Source organism: Leptonotus elevatus, chromosome 2 (genome assembly GCF_054856555.1).
Source record: "Leptonotus elevatus isolate MCC_2025b chromosome 2, RoL_Lele_1.0, whole genome shotgun sequence".
NCBI lineage: Eukaryota > Metazoa > Chordata > Actinopteri > Syngnathiformes > Syngnathidae > Leptonotus > Leptonotus elevatus.
The window spans coordinates 31488191-31505265 of record NC_141240.1 but is presented as its reverse complement, the minus strand read 5'-3'; the positions used below and the strand labels follow the sequence as shown (position 1 = coordinate 31505265).

The 17075-nt window shown below is 40.4% G+C and overlaps 1 protein-coding gene across 3 annotated transcripts; it reads left to right on the top strand.

Moving 5' to 3' along the window:
* Positions 1-694: 694 nt before the first annotated feature.
* Positions 695-12237, top strand: LOC147179605 (DNA-binding protein SATB2-like). 3 transcript variants are annotated; one of them, XM_086068079.1, is made up of 12 exons: positions 695-810; positions 2404-2589; positions 2835-2975; positions 5026-5152; positions 5240-5363; positions 5499-5607; positions 8171-8221; positions 8308-8765; positions 8853-9053; positions 9896-10039; positions 10269-10460; positions 11656-12237. In XM_086068079.1, the coding sequence occupies exons 1-12, from the start codon at positions 804-806 to the stop codon at positions 12217-12219; spliced, it is 2304 nt and encodes a 767-aa protein (XP_085924205.1). In that variant the 5' UTR covers positions 695-803; the 3' UTR covers positions 12220-12237. The 3 variants fall into 3 exon arrangements, with proteins under 3 accessions (XP_085924205.1, XP_085924204.1, XP_085924206.1); XM_086068078.1 differs by having other exon boundaries at positions 2796-2975; XM_086068080.1 differs by lacking the exon at positions 8171-8221 and having other exon boundaries at positions 2796-2975.
* Positions 12238-17075: the final 4838 nt, after the last annotated feature.

The window sequence follows — 17075 nt, the reverse complement described above, 5'->3', positions numbered from 1 at the left end:
TTCATGTCGCAGCGCTGCTGTTTTTTGTTTTGTTTTGTTTTTTTGTTTTTGTTTTTTTTGTTTTTTTACCCTGCCTTATAAAATCCCCAAATCCCAGTCAAACAAAATTTCAATCACGACTGACTTTACCTCTCTCTATTGACACTTTGGGCATTTTCACGTAGGATGTACTCACTTACCTAATAATGGCTGAATTTTGAGTTATTTTGAGGGCACAATAAATTTCTACAGTTACAAAAGTTGTGCACTGGCTACTTTTCATTGTCCCAAATGGTCATTTTTTTCATTGTTGTATATAAAAGTTATATATTAAAGTATATAACTAAATATCTGCAGAAATGTGAGGCGTGTACTCACTTTTGTGAGATACTATATGTCTTACTATATTTTGTTTTATCTGCCTATGCTGAAAAATGTAACGCACATTTTAACAAAGTAAGGAATTGAAACTAGAAAGTAAAGATATCTGTTTTCAAATGAATGGTGAAAAAAAAGGAAAGTCATTCAGAAAAAAAATACTCAAGGCCAGATCGTACCTAATAGAGTAACTTAAGTATTTGTGCTTCATTACTTCCCACCACTGGCAGAGTGCCATCAAGATATTCAGGGCCACTGTGCCATGGGCTCCCTCCCACTTCACTTGGCAGCCTCCGTTCCCTCCTCTCACTCAGTGGCTGAAGCTGCAGCATTTGCAACGCTGTCACTCTTCGTGTTCACATCTCGTGTGTGCATGTGAGCCTGCCAAGCAAAAGTTGCAGTTGCACGATGGACGGACTTTATTTACTCGTGAGCAAGGTGGCGTCATGAAAAGTAAGTAACATTTAAAAAATAATAATTACTTCCATGTTTGTGTTCAGATTACAATTAAGAATTAAAAATCAGGGTGTCCGTAAAAACTCTTAATAATCTATCAAATAATTTAATTCATAAAAATAAAGACCATTCTTGTCTTCACTAATGAGACGTTCCATTTCACATGTTCAGCTGTGTTTGTACATAACACATGCATACACAAAGTAACACAAATCCTAATAAGGATAGGTTAAAAATTAATAATTAATTTAGGTATTAAATAATGTTCTTTAAGACAAGTGCTGTTTTGATGGATGGAGCATGGCCCTCTCATGCCCTAGTATCTTCTCATCAGATATTTTATTATTTTTTTTATTTATTGCAGTAAAAGTTGACTACTTCTAGAACATATTTTAAATGTTGCTTGTAATGTATTGATAGAATTAGTAGTGGTGTTTTGTTCCTAGATCGCACATTGAAAACTTCTAAAACAAAGTTGAGAGTTGCAATCCATTCAACATTTTTATTTCAAAAATGACTTGAAATTAATGACTTTTTAAGTAGAAATTTTCATAAAATTCAAGTTGTTTTTTTTGACTGTATATCAAAAGCTCTCGAACAATCAATCCCATTCGCAATATTTTTATCTGCGTGTTTTGACCTAAAGCAGATACTTCTTAATTCTTTAGATACCAATGTGTGTTACTTTGCATTACAGGTCAGCCTGTTTAGATCATCATTGTATTATTTTATAATATATATTTTAAATTAAGGTCCAATTTAAGCTCAGCTCCACGTGCAAACATCTGTGTCTAACCGTATAGCCTCCACCAAAAAAATTTTTCACAATATTCTATCGTTGCATTTTTTTACTATTTCAAATGTATTTTAATTTTATTTAAAAATTGTTTTTTCCCACTTAAAATTTTTCTTTAAAAAAAAAAGCCTAGCACCATGTACAATTGTTTTTGTTTTTTGTTTTGTTGAAACGCTACTGAAAAATTCTTGAGGGTCCAGACGGCTGCTGTCTTTAGTTCTGGCTGATTTTTGTGTCATAACAACACATTTTATTTTATTTTATTTTATTTTATTTACGTCATATAGAAGAGGGGTTCAGAAATTGGCTCAAGAGGCAAAATTATTTGCAATAAATATCTTCTTTTTTTTTTTTTTTTAAGTGCATACATACATACATATAGGGATCAGTGTGTGAATAAAATAAGCAATAAACCAAATACTGCCCCCAACTTTAGCTTTGGGCCAATTGTGTTGCCATAACATCAAATAAATCTGACATGCTGGCATGCATGAATTTGATTAGGACCATATTAAATTGGTAACGAATTATTGGGTTAATATGTTCCTAAACTACATAATTTGTATGATATTTAGGGCTAAACATGGCATTTGTGTTTACCTTGTGTTATGATTTTGAAGCAGCCTGTTTAATATAGAAGTTGCAGTATTATTTGATGGCTTGTCTTCATCTTTCAGGAATTCAATATAATGGATAGAAATAACATGTCTATTCAGTGTGGCTTCAAATTACAAACTTTGAGTTACCACCTTACTTTAATGAGCGTCTAATTTTTGCTTAATGTTTGTCTCCAGGTTCTTTGCCAGGTGACCCAGGCGGAGCGGGGGGAACCGACAGCCTTCGAGACAGCCCCGAGGAGGGCGGCGTCAAGGGCGGGAGCAACATTCCGAGCGGTACCCCGCTGTGCAAGATGAACCTTCTGGAGGTCAACGGCAGCTCGAACACTCGACTTAACAGCGACACACCGCTGAGGCCGGGAGGTGAGACTGCGGCAGGACTTCTACGAACAACCCTGGCTAAACTTAGCTCCGCCCTGATTTACAAAGCTTGTCTCTCACTTAAGATGCATCACCTCAAGGTAAAAGTGATGTGGCATCTTTAGGGCGTTACAGATTGGTGACTTTTGTCCATCATTAACTTTACAACTTGTAACGCGTCTAACGTGTATTGTACCTTTCTGTACCAGGTGTGACAATCCCGGTCTACTGTGTTGTGGAATATGCAGACATGGCCCATGACGGCGAGCAGCATGGTCACCGCCACGCCGAATTTGTGCTGATCCGGAAAGACGTCCTGTTCACACAACTGGTGGAGACCGCGCTGATGTCCTTGGGGTACTCGCAGGGCTCGGCTGTACAGGCCTTAGGTGCGTGTATTTCGGTTGTTAGCTCCATTGGTAACTACGGAATCTTGGACATGATGTGAAAGAAAAAAAACTGTTGTGGCCACAAATTAGTTTAGTTTTAGAATTGTCATATACAGGCACCAATGTACTAGACGTAAAAATGGGTACAACGATTTGCGCCTCACTGGGAGTTCCGGTGGACCAAGATGCCGCGGTGAAAGATTTTGGTTGGTAACCCGGTGGGTAGTAGGTGATGTCTGCTCGGTACTGGATTTCACTTTTCTTTCTTTTCTTTGATCCTTCCTCGGGTCTCCTGACAACCTCACGACTCTAGCTGGATTCTGAAGGATTTTTAATAGGTTTTAGGTGAAATAATGAGTACACATTCACACGCATGCACATATGCGCACACACACCCGCACATGCACATACTCACGCACATGCAAAAAAAGAAAAAAAAAGAGAGAGAGAGCAATGATGATGACATGTCAAATTGGTAAGATTACCGAATGAACAATACTTAGCTCTCTCAGAAGAAAAAAATTTAATAAAAATGCAACGCCCCGGCGCATTTTGCAACGTGCAATTCGGTTTGTCACACAGATGCACGATCGGCGGTCTTCAATTGTTGCCGTGTCACATGCATTGCCGACTATATCATCCACAAATAGGAGACCTTCTTGCGGTTCCTTCAACTGTAAATGCATGTGGAATTACTGCATGGACACCACTCTAGTGAGTCCTTCTACTTGTAGACCGTGAACACGCCTCTCTTTGCTCCCTCTGCTGAATTTGCATCCATTAATGAGGGGAGCCGCTTCAATTGGCTTGGAGTCTGCTGCATTCCCTCTCACAATGGCGCACAGCGGAGCAACGGCTCTTTTCTATCTGCGCTTGCAAAATACCAAAAGAAAGAAAACTCCACCCATGCTCACCATTAGGTTGGTCTTGCGCTTTGCTCTAGACTTTTGCTGAGCATGAAAATAGGGCCCCCCAAAAAAACACGCAAATTTGTGGTCACGAAACGTTTGTGGGGACTTTCTCAAGAAACGTAAAGTAGAAGCAGAGGCCGGCGGGCTAAAGACAATGAACTGAGATAGTATGATTTTTATTTTGAATGTTAATTAAGGCTGCGGATGAGCTCAAAGACCTGACATTGCAGGCTATTGATGAAAACATCAAAAGGCATTTACTTTGAGGACATGGGTGGCCATTCAGCTTTGTGAGCGTATTATATATATTTTGTGGCCACAATTTAGCATTTATTTCTAGTTCATGGGGCTTCTTAGTTGGCACACTTTACAGTAAAATCATTCTCCTATTTAGTTTTTAATGGCATTAAAACCTTCCCTTGATTCAACAGAAAAACTATTTTATTTTTCATAATTTACAGAAAAAATATCTGCGGAATTTCATGTCTGGGAAACGCTTATCTAAAATGTTCTATCACTCCATATTTCAGCCACTCGTTTGTTTGGTAATTCATGAGTATTAAATTATTAACAGCGGCAATGAATAGTAGCCATTTTCCAGATGGGTGGCTCGACCACATGAGTGCACTGCGTGCCAGAAAGTTTAGACAATAAAGACAAAATACTGTATGTTGTTTTTTTTTCAAAACCAAAAATGTTTTTTTGGAGTATACATATAATGACATTCGTGGTTGTGTCCTAAACACAGGGCGCATACACCAAGTGGGTAACGCCCTGCATGCGACCCTCCTCCACCCATCTTAAGCCTTTTCTTTTCAAATAAATATTTTTTGTCTGGCATCATCCCAACGCCATTCCACAAGTGTGGTCACACAACCAAAATTATACAGTCTATTTTTTCGTTTTGATTCCATTTTATTTGGCATAGCTTTGGCTCAGTGAAGTATTTTGAAAGCGGGACAGGGGTTCTTTGATTAGGCTGCATGTTGTGGCTCAATCACAAAAGCTGTTTATAATAAACAAGCAGGATTCCAGCGTCCGGGGTTAAATCTAGGAGATCAGAAGTCGTGAATGAGTTTCTCTTATGTTTCCCCCGTGCTTTTAACCTATAACATGAAAGTGTGTGTGTTTTTGTCCAGGCATCATCAAAGTGGGCCAGTGGAAGCCGATGCCCATCCACAACCTGACAGATGCTCCAGAGGCAACTGTGGCCGACATGCTGCTGGATGTTTACCACATGGTCACGCTACGGATCCTGCTGCACAGGTCCTCCAGTCTTGAATGTATGATCTGATCATAACATGTAGATTTTTTTTCTGTGTGCATTCAAAGCAGCTTTCCATGTGTGCGCAGGTTTGCCCGGCTGGAGGAGTTGCCCTCCGAACAGTGGACGCATGCCACAGTGAGGAAGGCCCTCAAAGAGCTGCTTAGAGAGACCAATCAGAGCGCTCTGCTCAAGGAGTGTCCACTTTCCCAGGTCTGTAGGGAGCTTGCTTACAAAAGAATAGAAAAAGTAAATTAGGAATTTGAATTCACATTATTGGAACCTCTGTACAGTCATATTGTATTCAAGTTTCACCAATGCGCTCTTTCTCTCTCTTCCCCCTCACAGAGTATGATTTCTGCCATCGTCAACAGTTCCCACTATTCCAACGTGTCTGTCTCCAAATGCCAGGAGTTTGGACGCTGGTACAAACGGCACAAACATCCAAGCGTCCAAGGTGACTGGCCTGACAGCTCACATTCACACACTTGGTTCTGCTCTTCCGTTTCTCCCACTTTTTCTGTGTGTGCTTGAGCTAAAGTGTCAAGCTCAAGTGCCATACGTCAGTGACGGCTCATGGTCGGAAGAAACGGTCACACGTGGTTCACATTAATGTCACACTTAATACACACGGCAGAACTAAGCCATTTTAAATCCTAATAGGAAACAGCAGCAGCAACCCCCATTTCTCTCTCTCACACACACACACACTCAACACAGGGTGGGTACAAATTTGACGGCCTGCCAAACCTCACTCCCATTTTTATACTCCTAATAGCTCGTGACCCTCAATCGGACATGATTGTAACAAGAAACAGATTCAGCACAGTGAGGACGAGCCATTAAAATCCACAAGAACTGGAAAGGACTTACCACCAAATGCTGTCAGATCATTGATCAAACAATAAACCAAAATGTCTCACAAGAAGAATAGATGAACTCTACGGAAAAAAACAAAAAAACAAAAACAAAAACAAAACAAAAAACAAAAAACAAAAAGAAGAATAGATGAACTGTACAGCTCAATAATAGACTCACCAACCACTATTTTAGGTACACTGTCACAATCATACATATATACAATAAAAAGCCATATTAGAATTACACTGTCAAACTTTCGACAATTCATTGATTAAGATTTTAGTTTGTAGTGGTGTCGCGTTCCTAATAATTTGCAACATTTTCTGCTAGGCTGAAGGGGAACCTTTATCGGACTGTGATGTACAGATTAGAGACATTGGCACTGAAGACACAACAGGAAAGAGAGCTAGAAATGAAGATGTTGAGGGTTTTCTCTTTGGGCCAAGGTTCGATGTTTTGGGGACAAACTTAGAGTGCACAGAACTTTGATGGTTTGGACATAGTAGAAGGTGACGAGGTTAGAGGTGTCAGGAAGGAGAGCCAGAGGAAGACCTAAGAGAAGGTTGATAGATGTAGACATGAAGGCGGTTGGATGCATTGTGGCGAACCTCTAACAGGGAGAGCCAAAAGGAAAAGAAGATTTTGGTAAATAAAGGAACAAAACTGAGAGACAGTTAAAAAAATGTTTTCAAAGATATTTACAGTGCGCTGCGATCATTCAGCAAGAATCTCACCAGGTGATCTGTTCTTTTTGCCAGAATCTGTCTCATTTTATCCGTCTGTAACTCTTCCCACAAAGTGTGGGGAATTTCCATCTGTTATCTCGAGAGCAAAGCTTTCAATCAGGAGGGGTTCTTTGCTCAACACTTTTGCTACTTTTAATAGTAGAAAGTGTGACGATAGTCGCTGAAACGTGATATAATATTACACAAGTGATTTCTAAAGCTGTAGCGAAGATGGTAAAATGGACTGCTTTTTATATAGCGCTTTAACTACACCATATGGTGCCCAAAGCGCTTTATAATGCCTCACATTCACCCATTCACACACACATTCACACACCAGTGGTCGGCTGCTGCCAGGCAGGGCGCTTCCAGGTCCACTGGCAGCAAATCGGGGTTCAATGTCTTGCTCAAGGACACTTTTAACTCATTCGCTGCCATTGACGGCTATAGACGTCAAAAATTCATTTGAACTATTTCTATTAGTTTAACATTTTTTTCCACTTTTATTAACAAGAGTGTGAAAACGTAGATTTTTTTATTGAACATTTAGAACAGATGTCAAATTTGTGATTAATTGTGAGTTAACTCGTGAAGTCATGCAATTAATCCCATTTAAAATTTAAATCGCCTGTCGCCCCTAATTTTTTATAATCTTTTCTTTTACTTTTTTTTGCGTCAGGCGATTCAAATTTTGTAATTGTAATTAATCACATGACTTCAATAATTAACTCACAATTAATCAAAATGTTTATATCTGTTCTAAATGAAAAAAAAATGTTTTAGGTTTTCATACTCTTATTAACAAAAGTGGAAAAAGTGTTAAACTAATAGAAATAGTTCAAATAGATTTTTGACGTCTATAGCCGTCAATAGCAGTGAATGAGTTAACATGGTCACCAGGGGTGTGGATTGAACCCACAACCTCACTGTACCCCTGAGCCATGCCGCCCTATAAAGATATAGGGATATAAAGATATATAAATATCTAACAGAAAGGGATCAATGGATAAAATAACGATTAAGACTTTACATTTATTGAGGCAGAATGGTGGGATAGTAATTACATCGTAAGCCTCACAAATAGGAGATTGGGGGTTCCAATTGCTGTTGGAATATATCTGTTTGGAACTTACTTGCATGTTCTCGGTTTCGTCCTACATCCTAAATAAAAACTTGCATGTAAGGTTACTTGAAAACTCTAAATTGTACATAAGTGGGCGTGAATGCTTATTTGTATATATGTGCCTTGTGATTGAATGACAACTGGTCCATGGTGTAAACTCCTTCTTGCCCAAAGTTAGCTCCAGTTACCTGTGACCCGAATGAGGACAAGCGCTACAGAACAAGGACAGATGAAACATTTATGAAAAATGCCTTGTGACCTTACTATATGACAGGTCTAATAATGTGATTTGTTAATTATATTTTGTTCAGGTGAATATGCCGAGACAATGTGGCACCCTTCGAACAAATCTGATGTAAACGGTATATTTGATCTTTTCTGCGACTTGCTTGGATTTGAAGATAAAAGCTACTTTACATACTTAACATTTCTCTGTGTATTTACACAGTGGAGAGAAATTGGGAGCCAGGCGTCCTCAACCAGCGTCTTCCATCTCTTTTACCCTACCTGGGTGGCCCTGGAACAATCAAAAGTCGTCTAATGGAGCAGCAAAAGTCCACCCTGCCACACTCTACCAATCCTTCCCCCAGCCCCCCTTTGCACTCCCAAGCTCCACCTCATCTGGTACATGGCGGCCTCTTGCCCCCACAGCTCATGCGCCATCAGATTGCCGTGGCACACCTCATCAACCAGCAACTGGCCGTCAGCCGCCTGCTCTCCCAACGCGGGCTCCCCCAGCCATACGTCAACCACTCGGCCATTTCACGCCCATGCAAGGGCCCTGCAGAGCCCCCGTATTCAGGCACTGAAGTGTCTTCTGACATCTACCACCAAGTTCGGAGTGAGCTGAAGAGAGCCAGTGTCTCCCAAGCTGTCTTTGCCCGCGTGGCTTTTAACCGCACACAGGTAAACTGACCAAGTGTTCTTAGCTTGTAAAACCAATAATCCACCCCAAAAAAACGCGCCATATAACAACTTTTCATACATGAGCAGGGTTTGCTGTCAGAGATCCTGCGCAAGGAGGAAGATCCCCGCTCTGCCTCTCAGTCACTGATGGTCAACCTAAAGGCCATGCAGGCTTTTCTGGTTCTACCAGAGGGAGAACGAGATCGCATCTACCAGGGAGAGCGAGAGAGGAATACTCAAACAAACCACAATCACATCTCCAATGGCAACACTCACAAGCACATGCAGGTACACACAATTTCTTGATTGTTAGGAAAATTGTAATTTGATGAATATTTTTTATTTGTATGTACTTTTTTTAGATTTCAGAAAATATTCAATAGAGTTTGTGCTCAGCTCAAGCATATACAGATGCAAGCAAAGGCAGGTTGAAAGTAGTTTTTGTCATTGTCATATGGCATGACTCCTTCTTGTGACTGACTGGTCTCCAAATCAGCACATTTGATCATTCACATGCTACAAAATTTTACGTCTTAATAGATAATAGGTGGTGATTTTTGTTGGCATTTGAAAGAGGCAAAATCAGCCAGCGCAATTCTTCTCCATTTTGAGAAATCACAATTTCATGCAATTATTATTTTTTTTCATTTACGTACTCTGTCCACACTGGACTCAATATACTGTGTGGCAAGCACATCTCTGCCAACCTTTGCTAAACCAGACTCATCGTCTTTTTGTACTCTTTACATTCAAATGCATTGGCAACTATCCAAAATAAAATAACTGCCCCTTGCAAATTCTTGTAAAGAAATAATGTCATATTAAAGTATATTAGTGACATTTGGTCAAAGATACCAAAGTTGAGTTCCATTTTTTCAGCAGTTCCATACCAACACTCTGTTGCTGGTTACATCTTATTCCAGGTTAGCCAAATCCTTGCAGGCTTGAATCAAGTCTTTCTTACTCAAGACTTGAATCGTGCCTTTTGTGGGTTATCATTAAGTAGTAATTGCAAAAAGTCTAACAGCATTACATCAATATTCTCAATAGTAACTTCATATAATCAGATTGAACAGAATCCAAAATAGATTCATTGAAAAGAACACTAATGTTTTAGTTTTTGTCTGCAGAGCAAGTCCAGTGCGGAGACCCCCCTTAAGATGGATTCGCTCGTGAACATCACACCGAGGATCTACGAGGAGATCCAACAGGAGATGAAGAGGGCAAAGGTCTCCCAATGTCTGTTTGCCAAGGTCTCCGCTAACAAAAGCCAAGTGAGTTTGGGGTTTTCTGTTTCCTGTTAGCAGCTTTGTTGATCGCAGAGTTACTAGAAGAAAGCCGAGATGATGGAGGTTTGATCACATTAAAAGTATTCAATTCCATCTAACAGCTGGTGCAAAAATAAGGCAAATCCCCTCACCTCTCTACATGCTTTTTTCTTGCTGTTTTTTGTACTTTAGTAGACAAATGTTCAAATGTTGTCACTGTCACCTCATCTGCCAGGGTTGGCTGTGTGAGCTACTCAGATGGAAAGAAAACCCGAGCCAAGAAAACCGCACACTGTGGGAGAACCTGTGCACCATCCGCAGGTTTCTTTCCATCCCGCAGGCCGAACGCGATCGTGTTTATGAGGAGGAGGCGAAGCAGCAGCACGATGATAAGCTCCCTGCTGTCCTGCACATCCCCGAGCATCAGGTACAAGTATATTGGATCATAGAAGTGTGGGGCCAAATCAAATGTTATACGGTTACAGAATTTGTAGAGGGCCAAGTTTCCTGCTTTGCAGCTTTTAGTAGCTCGTCTTTGTCTTGTTTTTGCACCGTAAGTCATTGAAAATAGACATGGTCAACGAGCTGCCCACACAGTCCCCTACCTCTCCCAACAAAACCCCAAATACTTGCCAGTCAGGCTCGACCTCAGTATTATTCCAAACGCAGCCTGTAATTTTTGATGGAGAGAAAAAGGAATTGCCATTATCTCTATTTAGGTCCTTTCTGTTTGATGGCCCGCAGGTTTTTGATGCCAGGTTCACGTGTTTGAGTGCACAGGCCACTCCACCCTGGTAATACACCCTCAAAACGTGGTTGTTAGGAATGTGAGAATTGAGCTGGCCAGTCACACTTTGGCTTTGATACATTTCCATTCATGTCAATGCGGAGTTGGAGAAGCAGCACACAGCAAAAAAAAATCCAGCGATAAATTGACTCCCACAGAGTTGATTTGAACACTTTTCAGAGTTCACACTCTCCAGAGTTAAATCAACATTTTTAAAGTAGTTAAATATTTAACACTGTGAGAGAGTACATTTTTAAATCGCTAAGCAAAGTGAAATTATCAAACAACTTTTATTAATTTTATTATTATATTTTTATTAAGTGCAGGTGCAAAAGCAGAGTTAATTTAACACTCTGTGAAGTTAATCTAACTCGAGGTGATTAACCCTGTGAAATAACACCATTTAGCTCTGAAAATGTTTAAATTGCACTTTGGGTGTTAAAGTTGCTCTGTGCAACAACTTGGCCAAAATATCTTTCTAATAGCCTTTTTATTTGACCATTTATGACTGAAACGTCTTCTAATTAGTAGATTAACAGCAGCTGTGGGTACTCCTACTCCAGTCTTTGAACTGGATTCGGGTTTGTAATTTCCCGCTCTTTGTCTGCAGATGTGACATCATGTGCACATTGTGTACGGGAAGAAGAGGGTGTGTAGTTTCTTTTTTGGCCACAGGTGGCAGTAGCGATTCGAAATCCAAGTTTCTGCATTCGGCAGCTTTAAAATGAACTCCCACAAATTTACTCTAGAATTCCTGCAGGGTTTGAGGGATGAAAATTGAAGGTCCATGACATGTTGAATCCTCTTATTCCTTTTTTTTTTCTTTTTTGGACAGGCACCACCACTGCCACCTCTGAGAGTTCTATCCCCTCTTCACGTGGACCCACAGTTTACAGCGCTGCCCCTCCTTATTGGGTCCGCTAGTGAGTCTCAGCATAGAATGAGCCCTGGCCTTGGAGAAGCAAAAAAAGCCCGTTCACGAACCCGAATTTCCTTGGAGGCGTTGGGGATCCTGCAGAGCTTCATTGGCGACGTGGGGCTCTACCCTGACCAGGAGGCCATCCACACCCTGTCAGCTCAGCTGGACCTGCCTAAGCATACCATTGTCAAGTTCTTCCAGAACCAGCGCTACAATTTCAAGCACCACAATTCCAGGGAGTCAGGCCCTGAGGAGGGCAACCAGGAATGTCCCTCCGAGGTGGTACGAGAAGAGGAGTTGCTCTTCGTGCCCATGGACTTGAGTGAAGATGTTAGAGGCTCAGCAGATGTAACTGAGAAAGAGGATGAAATGGACCGAGAGGAGAGGGATGATGGAAAAGCCTCAGCAGCAGCAGCAACATCATATTTGCCTCCCTATAGTAGCCCGGACAGCCCAAATTCTGCAGGGCAACAGAGATAACTACAGGGAAAAACTGTGACGCACCCAGAGATTTTGATGTCCTTTGTTGTCATTATTGGTTTATTACCCCCCCCCCCCACACACACACACACACACACACATCTAATGCAATTGTTTTGAGCCAAAAGGGCGCACAAAATGGAACCACAGTTGCATATTGTATACATCTACATATAATTTATTGTTACATTGTTGCTACACCAACTGAACTTCATGTGAAACTCAACAAGCGCGAAAATAAACGTCAGTATTTATTACAACTTTTATATTTACTGTGGAGTAAATAAAGATTTACTACTCTCACTCCTTCTCATAGTGGCGAAAAACAGACAGTTACCGCATTTTCACGACCATAAGGCATAAGTATTATAAGGCGCAGTCACAGTTACGGGTGCTATTTCTGGGTTTAACACACACATAAGGCGCACCGCACTATTGGTAAAACATACGCTAGCTCAAAACATATGCTAGTGCTAGCGCTAGAGTTGCTACCCGTACCGTTTTTCCCAGAATTGCTCTCTTTTTATTTTACCAGCTGTCCTGGGAAAATAAAAATCTCTTCCGGGACACAATTTGTCCCGTTTTATTAGGAAGAATGCCAAAAGCTCATTGGATTTCCTTAATTCTGTAGTCTAAAAATGTCCCCTGTGCTACTATGGAATGCTTTGTTACCGAGCGTGCTGCCGGCGGTACATTTCCGTAGGTGCACTTTGGATTACTGCAACCCTGGCACCGTTTGTGCTATCTGAAAAATTCCAATGGCGTCTGAAAGCTAAGCCCTTGCGCCTTACAGAAAAAGCAATTGCAGTCTTCCTCTCACGACGAAAGAGTGCAGAGAAGAAGGTCTGTATATCGACACTTGTATCACACGGTGGCTTTTTATAGAACCTACCAAGTCTGTGACTTTCTTGTACGTACATAATTGTAGGTGATGTTTTCCTCAAATATTTTTGCATGACTCAGCTGATATTTTTGCCCATTCATCTTTAGCGATGAACTCTTCTTGTCATCCCCCTTATTTAGTTCCCTCCACAAATTTTCAACTGAATTCAAGTCTGGACTGTCTGGGCCTCCGCAAAATGTTAATATTCTTGTCCACAAACCATTTCTTAACCACTTTTGCTGTGTTTTGTCATGCTAAATTGTCCACATATTCAAAATTTGCCGGGGGTATGAATAATTTCGGATTTGACTGTTAAGTGCCCGAACTTGGTCAGGTGTCCCTTTTTTCCCCTCACAAATCCAAGGTGGCAACCTTAGCTAGCGCATATTTTTAAAAAGGCAGCGAGCGGACAAAAACTGAGTTTGGTTGAAGTAACAATGTAAACAGTGAGTTTAGTTGTACTTGAAGTATATAACAATGTACTCACTTCTTCCACTTAGAATGCACATTTTGGAGCTATAGTCACATGAAGCGTCTGCGTATACAGTATGAGTGAGTCGTGTCTGAGTTTGAAGCGTTTTTGAAGGTTCGTGTGAAATTTGCTCTCATATAACATTACAACTGCATCAGTGACTGTTGGCACGCTCCGTTGGCTCTTTGCACACAGCTGGCTATTAGAGCCGTATGGCGGACCGATGAAGGGCCATTAGGCGTGGTTGTGTGTGTGCGTGCGTGCGTGTTGTGGGATAAGGACGCAGGTGCTCTGCAGGCTGATATTACTCAGGATGCTCAGGGCCGGGGGCGGAGGGGTTTTGGAGGAAGGAGGCTCTCTGTGGAGCTTGCAAACACACCTGTGATCCTCTGCTCACGTGGTCTGTCATTTTTCTCACACATACACACAAACACACACACACACACATACACACAGCCTCCCCCAAGCATGTTAATACACACTTTGATAAACAAGCTAATACTCAGAGCGACAGAACTTTACAAACCGCTGAGCATAACACAATAGTCAACAACCATGTTTGTGTGTGTCTGTATACGCTTCAAAATCAACATTCTTTCACATCAAATAACTTTATTTGCTCATTTTCTGGGACTGTATGTTGAACTGAACATTTAGATGTGAAAATAGAGGATGATTTTGTGACACACAAGAAAATCCTCAACATATCTCTCGTTACAGGGTTTGTAAGAGCAAGCTAACACACATATAACTCAAGACTAGAGCTCCAATTCAACACTCAAAGATCCAACCTTTTACTGAGAAATTAACCCCTTTGAGTAAGAACACTTAGCAGTTCTGTTTTTTCACGTCTTTCTTTAAATATGATATTGTCTCTATTGTGTACATCACTTTGAACAGTTGTGCAACAATGAAAAGCAATTCAAAGCTATGGAAGTGTGGAACTGCCAATGTGGAGAAAACATTTTTGACTGACAAATACAGTACGTTATTTATTAGTTATTTAATTTAGGTAATTTAGGTTAATTTAGTCAAAATGAGTGCGTTAATTTTGAGTTAATTTAAAGTTCCTTTAACGCCAACACTTTATTTTGCGCGTGATTAATGACCGCCCCTTACTTGGAAAGCCTGTACTGGGGGAATTACAGTCACAACACAGCAGACATGTCCATGTCATAATTTAGCAGTAAGAAATTTGATAATAATGCACATATTTGCGGAGACTGCTGTCATGTTGTATTTTACAAATTCTAATGTGCATGTGCAGAATTGATCAAGTTACTTCATGTTAAAGATAAGATAACTCTTACTATGAAAAGAAAACTGCACTGAGCACCAACTTATTGCAAGTGCAATTATGCCATCTAGTGGCAGAAAAATGACAAACGCAAATCAATATCACACATTGTGAAATTACTGTATCAATGACTAAAAGATACAGCCATATTTCTAGATAACATTTGAGTATGAAAACTTGGAAAATATATTTTTATTGTACATTTGGAATTTTGCCATTAATCATAATCATGTGATTAATTTTGATTAAAAAAATTAATCGCCTAACACCCATAATTTAAGTATAAGTATGTTCTATTGTAAGTGCAATGCGCCTAATAGCCTTATCGTACTTGCACATACTTGCAATGAATATGTTCGAACGTTGTGGCAAATACTTTCAGACGTATTTGCAAGTACGTTTAAATGTACTTGGAGCCTAAATTATAAAAACGTAGCGTTTTGTCCCCATAATGCCACAGTGTATTTACTTGCACACATGCAAGCAAAAAAAAAAGGTTATTTATTTATTTTTAGCAGTTGGCCCAATACCAATAATTTCAAAAGTTAATTAAGTAAACATTGTTTATTCGTAAATTCTGCTTTCCATACAGAATTTTTTTTCCAGAATGCCATATAAAATGCTGAACTTGAAAATATGTTTAAACATATTTGCCAGTCAAAAATGTTTACACCACATTGGTAGTTTCACGCTTCCGCCCAAAGCAAATGCGACAAAAAAATGAAAAACAAATTGGTTTGCTTCTCTTTGTCCCATTCTTTCTGTTTGGCAAAACTTTATTTTGCGTAAATAACCTTTTTTAGAATGTTCATAATTACTATTAAACTTACAAATCGTACAGTTTTGTGGCTCTTGAATTAATGCCTCCCTGAGCTTTGACCTCAGCTGATGCTCAATGTGCTGTTGAGGCACTCAGTGATTATGTAATTGCTGACTTTACGCTCGCTGAATAATCACGAGCGCACGTAACATATTGCATCAAACCTTAGTTAACATTTTAGTTTTTAATTGAATAAACAGGCGTAGAGGTCTATAAGGCGATACATTCAGTCCATGCACTCCCAAGTCTTGAGCACTGTCAAGGATCCACAGCTGGCAGTTATGGGCTTTCTGCACCAGCTGCACACTCGGCATGAAGAAAGCGCCACCAGGTGTCTGAGATTTCACGCCACCTTCTCTCCTTCGCTGGTTCCCATGCGCAGCCTGCTGAACCATTTATACGGGGACGATTAACAGCGGCTGTTTCTTAGCCGCATCAAAGACGGCCTGCTTGCTTGCCCACCGCCACTGCGTCCTAGCCGCCCATGGTTAGCAATGGGTCCTGGCAGTCTGGTGCATTTGGGACGTGGACCTTCAGCGGGGACCCAAGTTACTTAATGTACCTCTTAATACCGCTATAACCTTGAAAAACAATATACAAAGCCACAATATCTTGTGCAGAATTATACAAGTACTAAGATAGAGACAGTTTGCTTATTAATGAATATCATAATTAAAGCAAGCAACAGTTAAACATGTATCTTTCAAGACATCACCTATAAACACCTCGTTAAATAGCAGTTAACGATCAATATATTTATCTGATAACGTGACAAAAGTATACAAACTTTAAATATAATTCATCGTACAGACCATAGACGTATATTTTTTGCTACTCATAGTTGTCCAATCTCTTTTTAGTGTCCCCTTAAATCAATCATTGGTTGCATTTTCAGCTCAACCAATCAGAGGACATAAAAATTTTGACATCACTTTGAAACTGAGAGGTGTGAAAGTTGTGCAGGCAAATTCTGATTGGCTTAAAAAAAAAAAAAGACGTGGATGATCCAGCAAATTACATTTACATGGCAACACAAAGACGCTGAAATCTGATTGGACAAAAACAACGCTGTTGCCAACGTGGATCCATGCCCGGTTGTCTAATCCTTACACTTCCATCATGTTTTTATTCTTCCAGTAGTTAGTAGAATGAAAGGGGCACTAGTAATGGAAAACCATTAGTCATTCCAAGAGTGCACCTATGTTTGGCTGTCATGTTTTGAAAGATGTGCATGTGAATGATTGTGTCTTATGTGGTAGATACCACGGACTTCCGACTTCCGGGTTTTACACATCAAAGCGCCGTTTCTGGCCATTGCTGGCCGCATTCCAACATTCGCAACCCCACCCCCACCCCTGTGCCCCCCAACCGCGCGCTCCCGCTC

Bases quoted from the DNA above. Each gene is read 5' to 3' on its own strand.
- LOC147179605 (XM_086068078.1), top strand. The intron at 8,222-8,307 runs GTATATTTGATC...GTATTTACACAG, and splicing joins GAACAAATCTGATGTAAACG to TGGAGAGAAATTGGGAGCCA. The intron at 9,054-9,895 runs GTACACACAATT...TTTTGTCTGCAG, and splicing joins ACACTCACAAGCACATGCAG to AGCAAGTCCAGTGCGGAGAC.